At 33.2% G+C, this 20,594-nt stretch overlaps 3 protein-coding genes across 5 annotated transcripts in view; 2 read left to right on the forward strand and 1 right to left on the reverse strand.

The window, feature by feature from the left end:
• Sh (Potassium voltage-gated channel protein Shaker) overlaps nucleotides 1-20,594 on the reverse strand; it is a 392,327-nt gene that overhangs the window by 319,276 nt on the left and 52,457 nt on the right. The window contains exon 1 of one of the 3 annotated variants that reach the window (XM_070110731.1): nucleotides 4,025-4,438. The exons of the other annotated variants lie outside the window; for them this stretch is intronic. Within the exon in view, the coding sequence (XP_069966832.1) occupies nucleotides 4,025-4,068 (44 nt within the window). The 5' untranslated portion in view covers nucleotides 4,069-4,438. Of the gene's footprint in view, nucleotides 1-4,024; nucleotides 4,439-20,594 lie in introns of those variants that run through there. 3 annotated transcript variants of the gene reach the window in all.
• LOC106615683 (serine protease SP24D-like) lies at nucleotides 13,665-14,699 on the forward strand. Its single transcript, XM_070109939.1, has 2 exons — nucleotides 13,665-14,026; nucleotides 14,093-14,699. Exons 1-2 carry the CDS (start codon nucleotides 13,725-13,727, stop codon nucleotides 14,619-14,621), a joined length of 831 nt encoding a protein of 276 aa, XP_069966040.1. The 5' UTR covers nucleotides 13,665-13,724; the 3' UTR covers nucleotides 14,622-14,699.
• On the forward strand, nucleotides 18,628-19,679 carry LOC106615680 (serine protease SP24D). The gene is made up of 2 exons (XM_070109842.1): nucleotides 18,628-18,986; nucleotides 19,053-19,679. The coding sequence occupies exons 1-2, from the start codon at nucleotides 18,685-18,687 to the stop codon at nucleotides 19,579-19,581; spliced, it is 831 nt and encodes a 276-aa protein (XP_069965943.1). The 5' UTR covers nucleotides 18,628-18,684; the 3' UTR covers nucleotides 19,582-19,679.

Below are 20,594 nucleotides of genomic sequence, written 5' to 3' on the forward strand. Positions count from 1 at the left end.
GCAGCATTTGCTTACTCTTTACTATTAACCATTCAAAGTTTGATATCACATTTTTTGTGAAAAAGAAAAAGTTGAAAAAGAATTGAAAGGCTATATTAAAAAGCAAAAAAGACTCTTGAAGGTAATAATAATCAAACAAAAAAAAACGATATATCTCTTTGAATTTCATGAACGGCTTAAATACAACTCTGAATTAAGCAAAAAAATTATTTTCAAATAATTTTAGATATTTTTAATTTCGCATCCATGGGCTTCTCGGCGTAAAACTAAACCGCTCCCGTACTTACTTAAGTGCTAACAATTGAACAGCTGGCCAACCAATCTACCGACGGGTGAGCTAATCAGCGACCCAGACAAACAGTCAGTGGAGCAAGCGCGAGTGCAAACAATTTACAAGTATGCACTATATATTTAAATTAACCTCTCAACACAAACACCTAAACAAACAAACAACAGCAATACACGATACTAAATGCTTAAAACAATACGCGTTGCCTTTCGCTAGCCTATTCTTTTTTCTCGGTCATTTTCGTATTGACACATGTTTTGCAACATTCAACATCTTTCGTTTGTTTTCCAATAAGAAACAAAGAAACAATAAAATTGTATAAAAATACAGAAACTTATAGCAACAACAATATTACAAAAAAAATTGAAATTTTTTAAATTTTCTTCTTTAATTTATAGTTTGCCATTTTCATGTGGGAATAAAAAAGTTCACAAAAGTAAAAAAAACAACAACAAAAATAAGAAAATTGTAGTTGATATTTTTGCTATATTGCTTTCCTACGGTGCCTTGTAGCGATTCATTGCCAACCTCCTTGCATTTGACGTATGGTCTCCATACATGCTTATATATATATAAATTGCTAAATATATAGACAATGTACATTAGGGTGGGTAAAAAAGGAGCATAGTACTCTGAAGCAATGGTCGATAGACACCTCTAAGAAAGGCTCTCCAAGTATGAGCTCTTAATAGTAACGGGAAGCTCTTCCGTCTTACAGTTTAATTTTTTTTTCTTATTATCAGATAGAAAAGTTTAAATCTCGCTTTCAACTACTTGAAAATATATTTTGTGGATTTTGTACGAAATTGAATGCTCTTCAAAAATTGTCACTTTTTTCTCTTTATTGCTCTACCAAAATGATCTTTATAATTTTTCGATGAAGTTAACACCGAGGTCAAACATCAAAGCCTATCAAAGAAGAACACAACAAAAAAATAAATAAATAAATAATAAAAAAAAAATTTAGGAGAACGAAGCAAGTTTCCTGCAAGACTATGATGTCTTCAATTTAAAATGATTTCTTTTTCATTGAGTTATAAAATCCAAAAGACAAAACTGTCGCACAAAACCTATGAAACGAGATATAATATTTTTTGAAGTAGTTGGAAGCGAGATATGAATTTTTTTTATCTGAACATAATAATAAAAATATATAAAACCGTTAAGCCGAGGACTTTCCCGTTACTGCTAAAGGCTCATACTTGGAGAGCCTTTATTAGAGGTGTCTATCAACCTATTTTTCAGAAAACCAAGCGAAAAAAGAAAATTCGTTAGTTTTTTCGTTGACTCACCCTAATATACATTGCCTATATATATTTAGCATTTTTCCACTCGCTGGAAATATTTTGAAGGCACGTTTTTTATATGCCATTGTTTATTGTTGTTATTGTTGCTATTGTTTTTGTTTGTGTTTTATGTCTGCTTCGTGTATTTTTATGAGTTTTGCCACTGCCTCTGTTTACATATCGTTTAATAGGCCAATAGCTGATATACCGATATGGGCATCATTAAATTTAATTGTTATAATTAAAACAAGTTGTGTGTGTGCACTTTTATTGGCGAAAACTGCCGAGAATATTTGAATGCGAACTGCCTACGTTTGGTTCTACTGTAATGGTAGATATTTGCATAACCTTGTGCTGCTATCAATTTCAAGCTGCTTTAGCATATTGTTGCGTTAACACAGGGTTATGCCTCATTCGAGCTAATACAAAGGGGCTAAACTATGTGCTATAACCTAAGAAATTTTTTTTTTTTATAAATATAAATATTTCAGAACATGTGTTTACGAGTTAGATAGCGGTAAAAAAAAAAAAAATTAATGGGATTAAGGTCGAAGACAGTGTGCTGAAATTGCTAAAAAAAATTATAAATTTTAATCACAGAAAACTCTCTAATATTCCTTTCATACCCAGAAATATATTAAGGGTATATTAAGTTTGCCACGAAGTTTGTAACACCCATTATGAAACGCTGCAGACACTTTGATCCGTATATACCATATATCCGTTTGTCTGCTCGTTTCTCTAAGCGCGAGCTAGGCCTCCAGTTTATGAGATAACGATCTAAAATTTTGCAAAAGCCTTTTAACTCCTAAAAAACTGCTCCGAACTCTGGAAAAGTATTATTCTAAATCCATAGTAACAATGACATAAAGAAAAAAAGCATAACTGTTGTTAAGCCGGGCTGTTTAGAATGGGCTACTACTACTACAAGCACAAGCTTCTTAAAGGAAAACTAATCGAATTCAAAGTATATGCCCCAGGCATTTTTTAATTATTATAAGCCTCAGTAAAAAAGTTTGTTCTATTCTGCAGTCTAGATAAAAATTTTCCTAAATGAATATTAGATCGTTGTATAATCAATAACGATACGAGTATAATAATGATCGATTTCAGTAACAATTATTATCATTAACTACATCAAGTAGCTAAAGTCGCGATTTACTCCCACTTTTCTACTTGTCCTGATTCTGAACACAACATTTCGAAGCTATTTGTGGCAATGGCCAAGCAGTTTCCGTAGAAGCATAGGTAAACCTAAGATGAATGAGACGAACAAGAAAGTGCTAATAACAATAAAAGAAACAGACAAAAGAAGAAAAATAAAGCTTATAGTGGGAAATGGAAAGGAATGTAAAAGGTCCACAAACAATTACCTATCAACTACAGAAACTAAATAACAATGAACCAAATCGAAAATCCCACTATAAAGTCGATTAAAAGCCGTCTTAATTAAACAAGCGAAAGCCCATAACTATGTTGAGGAGAGCTTACAAAACCAAGTAAGTTTAGTTTCTGCGAATAAATAAAACGATTATATTATTAAGAGAACTTTAAGTACAAGGTAGCAGTGTATATCATGATATATGCCAGAGAAAGCTGGAAATTGACTAAAGGGAATACTAAACCTGTGGTAAATTATAAATTTCTAAACTTCATACCAACATTAAAGAAGGAATATAGCGACAAGAGCTGCAAAATAAACTATTCTCGTAATAGGTCCTATATACATAACAGTATATTAAATACCAAATAATCGGCGGAGGGTTGTGATATTCTCCACTCTCAAAAAAAAGCCAACAAAACGTTAACTTACAGCTTTGACCTTATTCGCATGTAAGCCGAGTGTATCTAACTAAAATTTGGTAATGAAAAGAATTTTTATCTAGCCAAGAGGAGAGTCTACTGCCGTCCTGACATTGACAGCCTTTACTAGTTTTCTTTGCAATATATTTGCCATAAGCCATAAATTTGGACTTCAATGTTTAAGACAAAGTTGGCACTCTAAGATGCGAGAGAATGTGCCCTTAGAAAATGCTGATTTGCCAGAATAAAAACAAAGGTACTACCAAGGCGTGAATAATCTAAGGAATGTCAACTCTATCAGCAATAACATATAACAGAACATGAACTATTTGAGAGTGAGAGAGTTCAACAGAGTCAAATTAGGAAAACTTATGGAATGATACATGAAAAATGCAAAAATGGTTCTTGGGTGAATTAAAGTTCTAATTTCTGGAGTATAAGACTCTAGCTTATATATTGATAAAATTACTTTTTATTATATAATATATTTATTATACTTACATAATTATATATTTAAAAAAAAATTTTTTTTTCAAAAACACATGCTAAATGTATGTATATAATACAGTATGCATTTATAATAATTAAAATAAATTATATGTGTGTATGTATATACATTTATAGGTATATGGTTCTCAAGAATTACCTGGGCGCTTGTGTTAAGCTGCCGTGCGTCGAGACGTAGGCCATGCATGCATTTCCATTTACAGGCGTTCCACAAACGAAGTTATTTACACGCACACTACTAAGTCACAAATACATACATATATGCATATATGTATATGTATATGTGTGTATCTACAGGATGCAAGTAGAATTCTACAACAAATTATACACACAAAACCACAAATACAGCAACACAGAAATTTTGTTATATACAAATGCAAATGCAATAACGGTCAATTGATACGTTGCCTGTATTATTTACGTGCCTACACATACACATACACGTGCAAGGGTGTATATGTATGTATGCGATATTTTTAGAATTTACATATTTTTTGCAAAATATCGCATGAATTTATTAAAAATATTTTAAAATTATTTTACAAAATTTGCTTAACAAATTCTCCACTTAACACATACATACGTACATTGCATTGAAACTTGCTAGAGTTTATTTATGTTTATTTATGTACAATATATGGCAGGAATTATCGTAAAATTTTTAATGAACTGTGAATTCTTGTAAATGCAATAATTTTCATGTAATTACAAAATTTATTTTTAGCTATGTTGTTGTTCTGATCTCTCTTTTTGGTTGTTGCTATTCGAAAATTGCCATGAGAAGGCCAGCATTGGCCTTGTCTGGTAATTGTGTAAGTAAGTAAGTACTTGCTGTAAAGCTGATCGATTCGGCACTCGTTGCTGGGCGAGCCAGTAGGTGTTGCACCTCGACGAGAAACTGTATTGTAGTTGTTTTTTTTTTTATTTATGGCGTTCTGTGCAGTTGGTAGGCGGAACGAAGAGCTGTGATGCGTTGGAATTTTTACTTTGCGTACTCGTTTAGAGTTTATTTAATTTCGAGAAGTATTTTTTTCATATTTTATTTTAATTTATTACACTTTTAAATATATTTGTTTTTTGCACTATTTAAAAATTATTTGCATACTTCACTTTCAGCACTTTCACAATTTAAATTAATATTCATAAATAACCACGCATAAAACGAGCATTCAATTTTTATTTCATCGAGAAGTTATTTTAAACACTAAACTTTGAAACTTTTTTTATGCAATTTTTGAAATTTCCAAATTGTGTTTCTTGAATTTATAAGTAATTTAATATGTCACAATAATTTTTTATTACACACAAATTTATGTAAAAAGAGGAAAAGTGTTTTTTGTCATAAATACTTATAATTTCATTTAAAAAACTTAAGATGACCTAAAATTTCTAATAATTTTTAATGTATAAAAGAGCCAACGAAGTCCTTTGGGTAATTAATTTCTAACGATTTTTTCATAATTCATACATTTTTAATTTAATATTCATAAAATTAATAACTTATTATTACATGTGAATAATAAATATTCTTCTTTCCATAAACTATAAGGATCTTTAAGTTCTTGAATTTAGTGACATATTGCTAGTTAATTTATAAAAAAACGAAGTTGCTTTAGGTAAATGTTTCCATTGATATTTTGTTTGTTTTTACAATATTTTAATAATTAAATTAGTATTTTAGTTTTTCGAATTTAGGAAAATAAATCCAACAAAAGTTTAATATATTTTTAATTTTCTTTATGCTTTCCAGATCATATCTCATTTTTACATATTATTTTTTTGGCAGTTATATTTTGGTAATTTATTTATTAATTTTTTTTTTTACTTATATTTTTATTTCATTTTATTCCATTAAATATAAGGGTCTTTAAGTTCTTAAATTTAGTAACATATTGTTTATTAATTGATAAATATAACAGAAAATAACAAAAAAAGATTTTTTTTGATAAACTATATTTTTATATTTCTTTATGCTTTTTTTTAACAATATTTTTGTAATTTATTTATTGATTATTTTAATTTTAATTTTTAATTTTTTTAAATTTCTTTACCTTTTATTATTTTATTACTTTTTTATTATATTTTATTATAATAATTTTATTTTTAAGAAAAACTATATTTATTTATTCTCAGATAAGTACTTAGCATAAATAACTGGCATTCAAACGCAGCTTTGCAACTCTAGAAAGGGACAATAGCACATATGAATATACTGGTTTCTAATATTTATTAGTTTCAAAATATTTTTTTTTCAAAATTCTACTTTAATTTATTAAATAATTTTAGTTTTTAATTATATTAATTTTTAATATTATTTTTTTAGTAAACATTGCATTATTATTTAGAAATTAAAATATATGTTAAACTTTAATAATTAAATATTACTTTTTTGCAAAATAAATTTGTTTCAAACATACTTAATTTAATTTTCTATTACAAAATTAAAAGAAATTTCTTAATCAATTATTTTTTTTTACAAAATTTTTTTTTAATTAAAAAAATTTTATTCATCCAAATTTAGTTGCATTTATTTAATTAATAAATTTTTTTTAATTAACTATGCCGATTTTTTTAAATTTTCGAAAAATTTTCCAACTTTTGTTTTTCGCAATAAGTTGGCCTAGTTGGCCAAAATGTCAGTAACGAGTGAACTCTCAAAAAAGAAGTAGGTAGTAGAAGTAGGTAGAATTTTTTTTAATTTTATTAGAAATCAATCACTTGATCTCATTATTAATGAACTGAATTTTAAAATATAGTTTTATATTGAAAAATCTGTCTTCTCCATATCTATTCACAGGTATATAAATCAATATCAATATTTTACTCTCCTTGAGCCGCAAAGACTATCTGCTATCCTTTATTTATTAATTTTTAATAAATACAGTGTTTAAAAATATAATAAGGCATGTCTTTTAATCAACTGCCAACTCAATTTTAACACGGGTTCACTATATACCTCGCAATTAACCGGTACATATTAGTAACCGATTACTTAAGTACACAAATTTGCATACAACACACTTTTGTTGTCACCGCTTGCACAGGCAACGAGCAAGAAAAAAGCCAAACACCATTTACAACTACACTTATCGGTATGTAAGTGTGTAGGCAGGCAGACAATTTTGGGTGACACTTAAGCGACAAACAACTTATTAAATTTTTAAATCACAATTTTTTTTTCGCCATACATATTGGAGTTCATGGCAACAGACAAAGCAAACGGCTACATAGTACAGCTATTCGTGTCGCAGCAACCACACTTCGTCAACAATTTATTTTCGATTTACTTTTTCATACTTCGATGGCGACGTCATTAATTTTATTTATAAAAATTGTAAAAAATAATTTTGAACACAGTTTTCAACATTATTTTTTATTATGAAATATATTTTATTTACTTTATTACTATTTATATACAAACACTTTCACTATGCGCTTCCACTTGTCGGCTATCCCGAATTTGATTTATTTCTTTCGATTTGAATATGAAAATAATTTCCGAAATTTTCACTAGCGCTTTGTTTTTGTAAAAAACTGTTTGTCATTCAAAAAGTGTGTTTGTGTGTGTGTGGGTGTGCGTTTCGCACGCACATTAGCCGCCACTTGCACGTTCACTAAATACACTAGCCGCTGGCTGTCGTCACGCGCACACACCAAATTGATTACTAGGGAGCGCTTCCTTTGGATTTTCTCGACCAGCCGATCCAGCCAACCAAGCCAACCTCAACAGCGATCGCTCGCGAGATTTCTACTCAAAATTATTGTTTTCGTTTTTTTGTTACAAGGCAAAGAAAAATTAATTTTTCCGAGTATTATTAAATGATGTGGTTGTAGGTGCAGCGTGTGAAAGCAACAAATTGTTGTTGATCTGTCTGTCCAACAACTCGCAGTTGCTCTTGTTTTCCTCGTATTTTAAGGTTTCTTTTTTTGTCGAAAATTTCTCTTTACTGCCATCATAATTTCTTGTTTGCCGCTTGAGTGGCGATCGACCATGGAGAGTGGCCGCCAAAATGGGAAAGCGCGGAAAGCATATACATACCTACCCACATACCCATCCATAGTATATTTATATACTATGAATATACATATTTTATGGATGCGACAGGGATTTTCCCGTCCGCAGTAATTATAGTAATTATTCCATCAAATTCATGCGAGGCTGAGTAGATATTGCAATCAATTTTGCTTGAGTATTTTGTTTCAATCTACTTTTGTTTTTGTGTATTTCAGAAAAAAATTCTTGGTATTTCATACACGACGGCAACTCTGTTTCATAGCGTAAAACACATATGTAACTTTATAACTTAACGGTTGCTTTTATGGTGTTGATGTGAATTTTTGAGGTTAGTTTTATCTCTCTAAATGCCTGGTTAAGGCAAGGTACTGAGTGAAGCTGTTAACGAAGCAATTGACCGAAATTCAAGATAGTAGGTCGCCACAAGGATGCCAACGCATAAACAATTTTCCATACACTTGTTATATGCCTCGGTTGGTATGGCTTTCAATAATTTTGGTTTTTACGGTCTCGGCTCATTTTTCGAGCGGCATTCGCTAGCTTGTAGCAGAGTTTCGTTATCATATTCATAAACCCACATTTCGTCACCAGTAATGATGTATTTGATAAATTTAAGCTCTTCAGCTACGTTGTCAAACATCTCTTTTGCGACCTCTACTCGATGTCGTTTTTGCAGTAGATTAAATTGTTTTGGTACGAGTCTAGCATTAACCGGCTTCATACCCAAAACAGGAACCAAAATGTATTGAGTCGCTCTATAAGAGATGTTGAGATCCTCTACTATCTCTCTGTCACCAAAACAACGATTTTATAGCATTGTTTCTTTAACTTTTTCGATGTTATCGTCATTAGCACAGGTGTATGGACGACTCTCGTGATCTTCATTGAATGCTTTTTGCTACTCAAATACTTATATTTTTGATAAAGTGAACTCTCTAAAACACTTCTACCACATTTTCCACGATTCTGTAGCCGTGATTTCATCTAAAACTCAAAATTTCAAGAAAACTCGTTGTTCAATTTCTTTTTCAAGTTAAAAACCGCCCTATAAACTTTTCGGATCGTAAACAAAGTTAATTCAAATGGTAGAGCAGCCACCAAGATCTCCAAGTTTAACGTCCTCTTATTTCTTTTGGAGAGCTTATTTTTATGCCAATGTTCTTCGGATAATTGACGACCTCAAGCCGAACACTCGTACCGCGATCATTGCGTTCGATATGAGCGCCGAAGACAATGAACTTTTACGAACGAAAACCCCTTAAAATTCGAAAAATGAGTTGAGATTACCGCCAAAAAATGTTGGTCAGCTGTAGATTTTCAAGATATCAAATAAAATATTCAAAAGCTCCGTGCAGAGTCAGTGCCGTGCGGCTTACAATTGTCAGAAGTGACAAATCGATGAAGAAGTTTGGAAAACGATATTAATTGGGCTTCCTATGCTTCCGCATCCACCATCGGTTCCCAAATTTAGAGACAATAAATAGCTAAATTGTGAAAACTAAGAGTTACCTCCAAGATAAATACGAAGCGATTAATAAACTCAGTTCAGATCGGTTTTAGTTGAGTCAAAGGGCTTACAGATAAATTTATTTAAACTTAACGACGTTTCTACGGTGGAATCGTAAAAGTAATATCATCACACCATTACTCCTTATAGTAAGAGCTGGGTTCGAAAACAATCTATAGTCTGCTGCCGGCTGCCGAGTAACCTTCCAAATTTGTTTTCTGTTTGATTGAGCCTGTCTACAGCTTTATATATAGTCTATAATATATAAATCTATGCTAAATATAGCGTTATAAATACACGCGATGCTTAATTTTAAAATGGTCTATTTTTATCTATTTTGATTACACGTCTCAAAGCTCAACGATTTATTTCGATTTTTAATTGATCGTAAATAATTTGCGTACGATCTATTTGGAACATGTTGCTACATCAATATCATTTGCGTTTTAAACAATAACATGCATCAGCAAATGTTAAACACTTATTTGCAACCATACACATGAACGGACGTAAACTATAAATACTAGAGAGTATGGACCAATATGCTGTAGCAAGTTTTATGGATTTGGGCGAAAATTTTTATTTGATTATTCGCTTGAAATGAAATTTTCTAATAGAATTTAATTGATATGAATTCGAAGGATTTAAATTATAAATAAAATTTATTGGAAATTTGAAGATTTACATATAATATAGCATAAGTAAATTTAAATATACAGTTGAAACCTGCGGTGGGTCTTAAAATAGAAAAAATAGAAAATCGACACCAATGTCATCTAGCGGTAAGCCATAACAATTGCTTTTTCTGAGTTAAATCATAGTGATGATAGGGGTGTAAGCTGTGTGTGTTATATAATGAGTATACGGAAAAGATAGAAGTTTAAACACCGAAATTATCACAAGAACACTTATGATAGAGTACTCGTGTGTGCCCATAATTTGAAATTTTTAATAAATCGATTTTTGTTTTTCATAACTCGATAAATTATACTTTTAGAAATAAGATTCTAAAATTTTAAATCGATATCTCAAATAGTTCTTGAGTTATAGGCTTCTAAAATATAACGGCTCAGTTCAATCGAATACATCAGTTTATCAGTATCACTAAAAAGTCAAATATCAGTATCAGGTTTTTTCTGCATGTTCTGTATATAGCTCTCCATACACTGACCTATCAATTTAATGATCTGATCGAAAAAATTTTACTAGACAAAAATATCAAAATTTTGGTAAAAATTCAGTTTTAGATTGGATCTACAGTGAACGCCGAAATCACTGCAGTAGTGGAGGACCTTTGTTTTTTAGAGCCGCAGGAGATCATGTCGAGCATGTAACTCGAAAATAATTAATATTTTTCTTTAAAAATTTTACTGTGTAAGGTGTTCAATTCGGTTTATAAAGATTTGACCCCACATTATGTGCTACAGATTACTTTTTTGGTAAATGTGTAACATAACTGTACAGTCAATTCGAAAATTTCGAGTCTAAGTAAAGTTCACACTTCCTCAGATTTTCGACCTAATACTGTCTTTTGGCTTATAGGACATTAAGTGTAACTTTATTGATAATTCACACTACTAGGACTATAGTGAAGGGTATAAAGACATCATGTATATAAGTACCTCCAACAATTAGGTTAGGTCTAATCATATCAAATTTAGGTTCAAAATTCACTTGACCAAGCTGACCAGGTCAATTGCTGACTTTGATCTTTTATTTCCTGGTTTCTTTAATAATTTTAAAGACATCACAACTTGGTGCAAATAAATAAAATAAATAAAGTGGTATGAATAAAATCCAATAAAACAATTTGGAAAATTCCATACAAAAATTAACGAACTTACAAAGAAAGCTTTCAACGTGGAGAACACAAAATATTTTTATTGGAAGTACAATAGTAAGGGTAAAATTTGGAAAATTCAAATAAAATGATGTTTAATTTTGAATGAACTTCATAAAACCATTACAAAATTGTTTGGCAGCCAAGTGTAAAGTAAAATGAAACGGCTTCATAGAAACGAAAGGTCAATTCGATAATAAGCCAACCAATTACTCAGTTTATAAAGATATTCTACTCAAACAATACATATGGCCAGTGTAAAGTGTCCCACCATCCCTTCTTCTTACAATTGTAGCCTTCACGTGGCTGTACACAAGAATTTGTCTGCTGATCACTATGATTTTGTCAGCGCACTCTTAAGCTATAATAACACTCACACATACATAACAAAATAACGGCATTTAGTTAAAAAGTGATTTGAAGTGAAGTGAAAAACATGTGATGCTGCCAAAAAATCGCACGAGTTCACCGAAACTCAGCTGAGGGCGGCGAGAGCTGGTGATTTACGAATGAATTGTAAGCAGCACTGCAGTGAATATATGGTATATATATGTATATCCTATCTTTATATATATATGTAGATATCTACTATATGCATGTAGATCTTATATTGTAATAGAAGAAATCACACATAAAACAATCGATGAAGTAAATGCGCAAAAACCGACGAATAGCGGCAGGGAGAGTGGAAATTCAAAGCAACTAATGGCTGCGTCCAAATTTATTACTGTAGCCAAGATAGCTCTGTTGGTTTCTTTTACATTTGGCACAAATAGCTACTCGATAGTGGTCCAGTGCTTGTGAACTTGTGTACTTGACTTCTTCGAATTACCCGCCGTAAAACGTTTGACTCAAATAAATTTAAGTAAATACAATACCATATAACATATTTGCCGCATGTTAATTTTGCTGCCACTAGATAAGAAACTGGGTCATAAGTATTTATTAATAACAGCTATAAAGTAATTTACGAGGGCAGTGATAACGATGAAAGTCAGATAATTACTCTAGGTTTGATTTCTCCACAGTCATTTCGATTGAATCAGGCCTCAAAGTCAATAAAGTAAGGTTCGACGGCCATAAAACACTTCGGAGTGAGAGAGAAGGTTAGTTAGGAAGCAAATTTATATCAGGTAAAGTGAGAGGCAAAAATATGGTTTTATAAAACGTTGTTGAGTCAACGATTTTTGTTCGCTAGAAACCAGCAGCTCTACCAAAGCTTAGTAAAGTTCTTTGAGACAATTTTATAGAGATTTTATATATTCAAAACCAACTCGCAAGTGTAGATCTCATTTCATCAATTCATTATATTCTATGTGTGTCTCCGAGTCCTGCTTTATAAGGCAAATTACTTCAATTATATTATATTAATTTCCTTTATTGCATCTGTTTGCTGATAAGACCTGGTCCCAGATCAGTATGAAAGGGTTTACATGTTCAAACACTGAGTCAACTAAGAAAGTCCTCACCCCCAGCGCGTCGAGGTGTTCATAACGTGTAATAAAATGTACCAATAAAATAATATAAACGGTCCTCAATTCAGCAAGCGTTACTCTCCAGCAAATCGAACAAACTATACTAGATGCTCAAACAAACATGCAGCACTTGTGTTGTAACCCTGCGCTAACATGTCTTCTGTCACATGCCACACTACATTCAGTAATGTTATGATTCTTAGAAATTTTTTTTCGCGTTAAAAAACGTTGTTGTAACCAGTATTTTTTTTTTTTTTCTATAAAATATTATAATTAATTTTAAGTCTTATGTTTTAAAACAACAAGAAAAAAAAAGAAATTTGTATTTTTTTTATCATTTGAGTCATGCAATAAAGTGAGCTAAAATATGAAAATGCATTGAAGATAGAAGTTATACTACTTTAATGAGGTATTCGCATATCTCCTGCTTCAATTCAACTCGGTAACTTTGCTGTTACTTTCATATGTACATCTTTTCACAAGCAAGCAGAGAAATTATCAATCGAAGACAGCTAGACTATAACACCACCACCAAGAGACTGTTCAAATATATTATTATCAAGCATTTTTATATGATTCTTCGCAAAGCAAATAGAATTTGCTCAAGCTTTATAATTACAACTAATGACTATACGTGGAAGACCCATACGGTTGACTCAACGTTACGACTGATTACACCTTAACGGCTTATCAATTGCAGGCGAGCTAATGAAACAATGACAGTCAATAGCAAAATTAGCGCCTACTGCCTCTACTATCATCACCTTTAGGTTTGGTGAAATTTTGATAAAGGGACTTTTACTGCAAGCAAATAAATGCAAAACATGTTTTTTCCAAAAACACTAATAAAAAAAGTTCAACTAATTACATGGGTGATCTAGCTAATAATCAGTGCAGTAGAGCTCCACAAAAACACTAATAGGTATATAAGTAGAGCTACAGCCCTTAAACTGCTCAGAGTTCGTATGTCAACAGGTGCGTTAAAAGTCTAAAGCGAGAGAAATGGGAAGTCGTAATACCGTTAGTGTGGTAACACATTTACTAGTTAGTTGTGGACTTTTGGTTTTAGTCTCGACTATACCAACAACTACGCAGGTTGTAAACAAAGTTCATGTGGAGGACTTGGAACTAGTGGACGATACACCCACCTCCCGCATTGTTGGCGGTCAATATGCAGCCGATGGACAATTTCCACATCAAATAGCATTATATGTACGCGGCGGTTTTGCTTGCGGTGGTTCGATCATTAGTGAAAGTTATGTTGTGACGGCGGCGCATTGTGTAACCAGTCGACCTGGCAGCAAGTGAGTCTACAGCACACCAAATAACGTAGTATACAAGATGTTTATTTGAGTTTTCCCCCTTTCTAGATATCCAGCTTCCTACCTAATAGTATACGCAGGTTCTTCCCAGCTCTACACAGGCGGTGTATACAGCAGCGTCGCCGAGACCATAGTTCACCCACAATATGATGATTTCGTATATGATATTGCGCTCTTGCGTTTAAGTACGAAACTCTCCTTCAATAATCAAATTCAGGCAATACCGTTGGCCACCGCTGAACCGCCCAACCGTTCCCCTGTCACCATCTCCGGTTTTGGCCGTGTGCGCACTGGTAGTGAATTGCCGTCACGTCTTAAATACAACACTTTGTGCAGCCTCAGTAATGCCAATTGTAAACGTTTCCTTAGAGATGTAGACACAACAACGCTCTGCCTATCGCACACTGCAGGTAATGGTGCTTGCAATGGTGACTCTGGTGGTCCAGCTATCTACAATGGTCAGTTGGTTGGTGTGAGCAACTTTGTTGTTAATGGTTGTGGCTCTACTTATCCCGATGGTTACGCGAAGGTTTCCTTATTCCGCAATTGGTTGCGCCAAAACTCTGATTTGCCGTGAGTCAAACGAATCTAAAGCGAACTGACTAATTATTGTGAAATGTGTAAATCAAAATAAAAAACTTATTATGAACAACAATTATTGTAAACTAATAAGAACTGTGTGTGGACTTTACGTGTATATTGATTACTCTATTCTGTGGAAATATTCCTAGCTTTGTTTGTATCAAGTTTATTGTTGGTAAACTACCAGTAACTTTGCGCTTTTAGTCTCGAGATGAGTCGCAAGAGTTCCGTTGAATATCTTGTGCTGTGCATGTTATGTATCTATACAGGGTGTTATCGGGATCCACTCGGGAAAACTAGAATGCTTACCTGATTACCACTGTGGAAGTTGCATGTAGGATAGCAAATTACAATTATCTCATTACATCTTTTACTACTGAAAAACTACGGTCTCAATCCCACCTTCTTCTAGGCAAACTACTTTATAGCGAAATAACTCAACTTATCAGATTTATATTGCACTCAAAACTTGTGGTGGGTTTACGAAGATTTATCCGGACGTCAGAAACTTAGCAGCAACAATGTTATAACTTTAGAGGTTCAAATATGATCTTCCTGCAACAAAGTCTAATTAACCTAACTAACCTGATTTCTTATAACCTGGGACTGATCGGTTTCCTATCCTATTAATAAAACTATTCATTTTAGAATATACCAGCATGATCTTCAAACAATCTAGGATCATTCTATCCAGGTGCAGATAATTCCAACAGTGTGGTCAGATGGATTTCTGCAAAACATATTTACCAAATTCTCTTGGTGTTATTCCTGATCACTGTGAACTCTTAAAGCTATACGAAGCACTCGATGTTTACGTTTAAAGGTATCGCAGTTTTAAAACCCACATTTAAGCGAATTTATACAGAAACTATTATTTTCAAAAATCTGTTACTTGTTACTTGTGTTTGTTAAGATGTATTTTAAAAAATAAAAACGAAAGCAAATCAAGGATTTTACGTACTTTCCGCAGTCGAACTGCTAGCATATTGTTTGTATCGACATTTTCAAGCATCTTTTGACAGTTCTCCGAACTTGAAATGCCAACTATCAACTACTGAGAAATATACACTAACAATTTCAAGGTCAAATTGTGGCAAAAGCAATGAAAATAGTTCAATGAATTTGCGTTAAGCATTAACGCCTTGGTAACAATTAAGAAGAGAAAAGTGGGCCCACAGTTTAGCGTAGCAAAAACGAGCCGAGGAGAGGTACCTTTCTTTGTCATTTAAATCCATATACGAATTCAAAATAATGTTGTTATTATGGTTAAAATGTATTTGCTTATCAAGAGTACTCATTTATATTAATAACAAGAACAAACGTTAACTTCGCTTGTATTGAAGCTGTAATACCCTTCACAAATACAAAAGATTCCTTTCAATACTTTTGATCGGTCAGTTCGTATGGCAGCTATATGCTACCGTTCCGACAAATGAGCAGTTTCTTGGGGAGAAACGGATGTGTGCAAAATTTCAGAATGGTAACTGAGCGACTAGTTAGCATGAATACTGACAGATAGGTGGACAGACGGACAGACAAAACAGACAGACATGGCTTTACCGACTCAGTTCGTCATGCTGACTATTCATCTTCTTCTTTTCTGACGTTTCCTTTTGGAAGTTACAAACAACGTGGCAAACTTAATATACCCTCGTCAGGATATAAAAAAACACACTAAATCTAAATATGCAATATAAGGTGACAGCTCTAGTCATAGAAAATGTCTTATGATATGATAATTTATATTTAGCAGCTTAAGAAAGCTTCAAAATTAAATAAGTAATTTTTTTTTGTTTTTTTCTTGAAAAGAAAATACCCGGTAACTTTGCCCAGCACGAAATATTTGAAATAAATTAATTTTATGATATCATGTTTTAGCAAAGCAAAGTTCGCTTTTTAATACAAATTTTTTTACTAATAAATCGTAAATTATTGAGAAAGTGGCAACCCTATAACATCAAAAAAAACGTGTAATAAGCTTATATAAGTCTACGAACATTTTGATAAATGAATTTATTGGCAATCCTGTATGTACACACTTTTAAATTTGTGTTGGTTTAAGCGAATTTCTTGACTCTTAGGTAAAAAAAAACATACTTTCTAAAAATTGCCGGCAGAGTTTTATCATTTGATCGCAAAGTAAAAAACTTAAGTAAGCTTTTAACTCAAATAAATTTAATGAAAACCCATATAATATATTTGCCGCATGGTAATTTTGCTGCCACTAGATGAGAAACTGAGTCATAAGCAGTTATAAATAACAGCTTTGAATAGTTTACGAGGGCAGTGATAACGATGAAAATCAGATAACTACTCTATGTTTGATTTCTTCACAGTCGTTTAGATTGATTTAGGCCTCAAAGTCAATAAAGTAAATTTCGACGGCCATAAAATTCATCGGAGTGAAAGAGAAGGTTAGTTAGAAAGCGAATTTATATCAGGTAAAGTGAGAGGCAAAAAAATGGTTTTATAAAACGTTGTTGAGTCAAAAATTTAGCTCCACAACAGATTTAACATTATCACAGATATCAATAACTTAGTTATCAATCACAATAAAAACAAGTAAGGAAGGGGTAAGTTCAAGTGTAACCGAACATTTTATAATCTTGCAACTTGCGAGGTTCAAACCCGAGGAAATACTTTCAGGTGTTGGCAAAATTGTATACTACAAAATGTAGCGAAAAGGTTAGGATTCGATTTTGTCAAGTTTTAGACTTGGTACGTAACACTATTTTGATAATCCCATGTTATGCGAAAATTGGCGAAATCGGACTTTAACCACGCCTACTTCACACATAACACGACTTTAAATTCTATCCGATTTTCCCACTTTCCAGTATACAAATCAAGCATTAATCAATATATCGGGGGACAAATTTTCACCAATATTTCGTTTAAAGTACAATCCGTTTTCGCTCATTTTCTCATAACATGTCAAAATAGTCTTACGTACCAAATTTATTTAGATTATCTAAATTTTTACATAAGTTGCACAGACAACAGACAAACGGACCGACAGACAGACATCCGGATTTCAACTTGTCTCGTCATCCTGATCAGTTATATATACATATCACTCCATAACTATACTCTTGTAAGTGATACAAACAACCGTTACGTGAACAAAACTGTTATACCCTGCGGCAACATGTTATAAGGATATAAAAATATCTTATTGCAGATATCTGTAACAGCTATAACGTAGTCTACAAAGGCAGTAAAGAAAGTTAAGAGGGCTTGATGCAGCCCTCGGAGTGACTAAGGAAAGGTTTGGGAGTAACAAAACACTCTAGAGATAGAGAGGGAAAGAGTGAGAAAAATGGGGTCGGAGAGAGAGAAAGATAGAGATTGGCAGTGAGATGGCAGTTTTGATATATCAAATATTTCAGAAAGAGATGTAAAACTAAGGTATTACAAAACATTATTCAGCCAAAAGTTCAGTAGGTGTTAGCAAAAGGCCTTTCTGGTCATAAATAGTTCTTCTTCGGACTAATAAAAGGAGACCCTATTTAGGCATGGTAAGTCTTTCTACAATAAATGTGTAAGATGTCGGAATATTTGGCACCCGGTTAAATGGAATATTATTTTTCCTCTCTCTTAGTCACGCATTGCTCATTCCCTAACTTCACAACAATCTTTGTTCCCTAGAAACCAGCAACTCTACCAGAGCTCAAGCTCAAGCTTTATAATTACAACTAATGACTATACGTCTAAGACCCGTCTAAGACCCAGCTCAACGTTACGACTGATTACGACCTAGCGGCTTATCAATTGGAGTCGAGCTAATCAAACAATCACAGTCAACAGCAAAATTATAATCACCTTTAGGTTTGGTGAAATTTTGATAAAAGAGAATTTTTCTGCAAATAACTAAACGTAAACAAAATTTTCCATAAATGATAATAAAAAAGTTCAACTAATTACTTGAGTAATCTAGTTAATAATCAGTGCAGTTGAGGTCCACAAAAACAACAATAGGTATATAAGTAGAGCTACGGCCCTTAAACTGCTCAGAGTTCGTTTGACAACAGGTGCGTTAAAAGTCAAAAGCGAGAGAAATGGGAAGTCGTAATACCGTTAGTGTGGTAACACAGTTACTAGTTATTTGTGGACTTTTGGTTTTAGTCTCGACTATACCAACAACTACGCAGGTTGTAAACAAATTTCATGTGAAGGACTTGGAACCAGTGCAAGATAAACCCAGCTCACGCATTGTGGGCGGTCAATATGCAGCCGATGGACAATTTCCACATCAAATAGCATTATATATACGCGGCGGTTTTGCTTGCGGTGGTTCGATCATTAGTGAAAGTTATGTTGTGACGGCAGCACATTGTGTAACCAGTCGACCTGGCAGCAAGTGAGTCTACAGCACACCAAATAACTTAATGTACAAGATGTTTATTTGAGGTTTCCCCCTTTCTAGATTTCCAGCTTCCGACTTCACGGTACGCGCAGGTTCTACTCAGCTCTACACAGGCGGTGTATACAAGAGCGTCGCCGAGACCATAGTTCACCCACAATATGATGATTTCGTATATGATATTGCGCTCTTGCGTTTAAGTACGAAACTCTCCTTCAATAATCAAATTAAGGCAATACCGTTGGCTACCGCTGAGCCGCCCAACCGTTCCCCTGTCACCATTTCCGGTTTTGGCCTCGTGAGTGCGAATGGTGAATTGTCGTCACGTCTTAAATACAACATTTTGCGCAGCCTCAGTAATGCCAATTGTAAACGTTTCATTGATGATGTCGACCCGACAACGCTCTGCCTATCGCACACTGTAGGTAATGGTGCCTGCGAAGGTGACTCTGGTGGTCCAGCTATCTACAAAGGTCGGTTGGTCGGTTTGAGCAGCTATGGTGTTGGTGATTGTGCCTCCACTTTTCCCGATGCTTATACGAAGGTTTCCTTATTCCGCAATTGGGTGCGCCAAAACTCTGACTTGCCGTGAGTCAAACGAATCTAAAGCGAACTGACTAACCATTGTGAAATGTGTAAATCAAAATAAAAAACTTATTATGAGCAACAATTATTGTAAACTAATAAGAACTGTGTTTGGACTTTACGTGTATATTGATTACTCTATTCTGTGGAAATACTCGTAGCTTTGAGGTTTGTATTAAGTTTATTGTTGGTAAACTACCAGTAACTTTGCGCTTTTAGTCTCGGGATGAGTCGCAAGAGTTCCGTTGTGCTGTGCATGTTATGTATCTCAACCCCTCCTTCTTCTAGGCACAACTCAACTTATTAGATTTGTATTGCACTCAAGACTTGTGGTCGGTTTACGAAGATTTATCCGAGGTCAGACACTTAGCAGCAACAATCTTATAACTTTAGCGGTTCAAATATGATCTTCCTGCAACCAAGTCTAATTAACCTAACTAACCTGTTTTCTTATAACCTAGAACTGGTCGGCTTCCTATCCAATTAATAAAACTACTTATTTTTAGAATCAATCTAGGATCATTCTATCCAGGTACAGATAATTCCAACAGTGTGGTCAGATAAATTTCTGCAAAACATATTTACCAAATTCTCTTGGTGTTATTCCTGATCACTGAGAACTCTTAAAGCTATACGAAGCACTCGATGTTTACGTTTAAAGGTATCGCAGTTTTAAAAACCGCATTTAAGCGAATTTATACAGAAACTATTATTTTTAAAAATCTGTTACTTGTTACTTGTGTTTGTTAAGTTGTATTTTTAAAAATAAAAACGAAAGCAATTCAAGGATTTTACGTACTTTCCGCAGTCGCACTGCTAGCATATTGTTTGTATCGACATTTTCAAGCATCTTTTGACAGTTCTCCGAACTTGAAATTCCAACTATCAACTACTGAGATATAGACACTAACAATTTCAAAGTAAAATTGTGGCAAAAGCAATGAAAATAGTTCAGTGAATTTGCGTTAAGCATTAACGCCTTGGTAACAATTAAGAAGAGAAAAGTGGGCCCACAGTTTA

Source organism: Bactrocera oleae, chromosome 5 (assembly GCF_042242935.1).
Source record: "Bactrocera oleae isolate idBacOlea1 chromosome 5, idBacOlea1, whole genome shotgun sequence".
Lineage (NCBI taxonomy): Eukaryota > Metazoa > Arthropoda > Insecta > Diptera > Tephritidae > Bactrocera > Bactrocera oleae.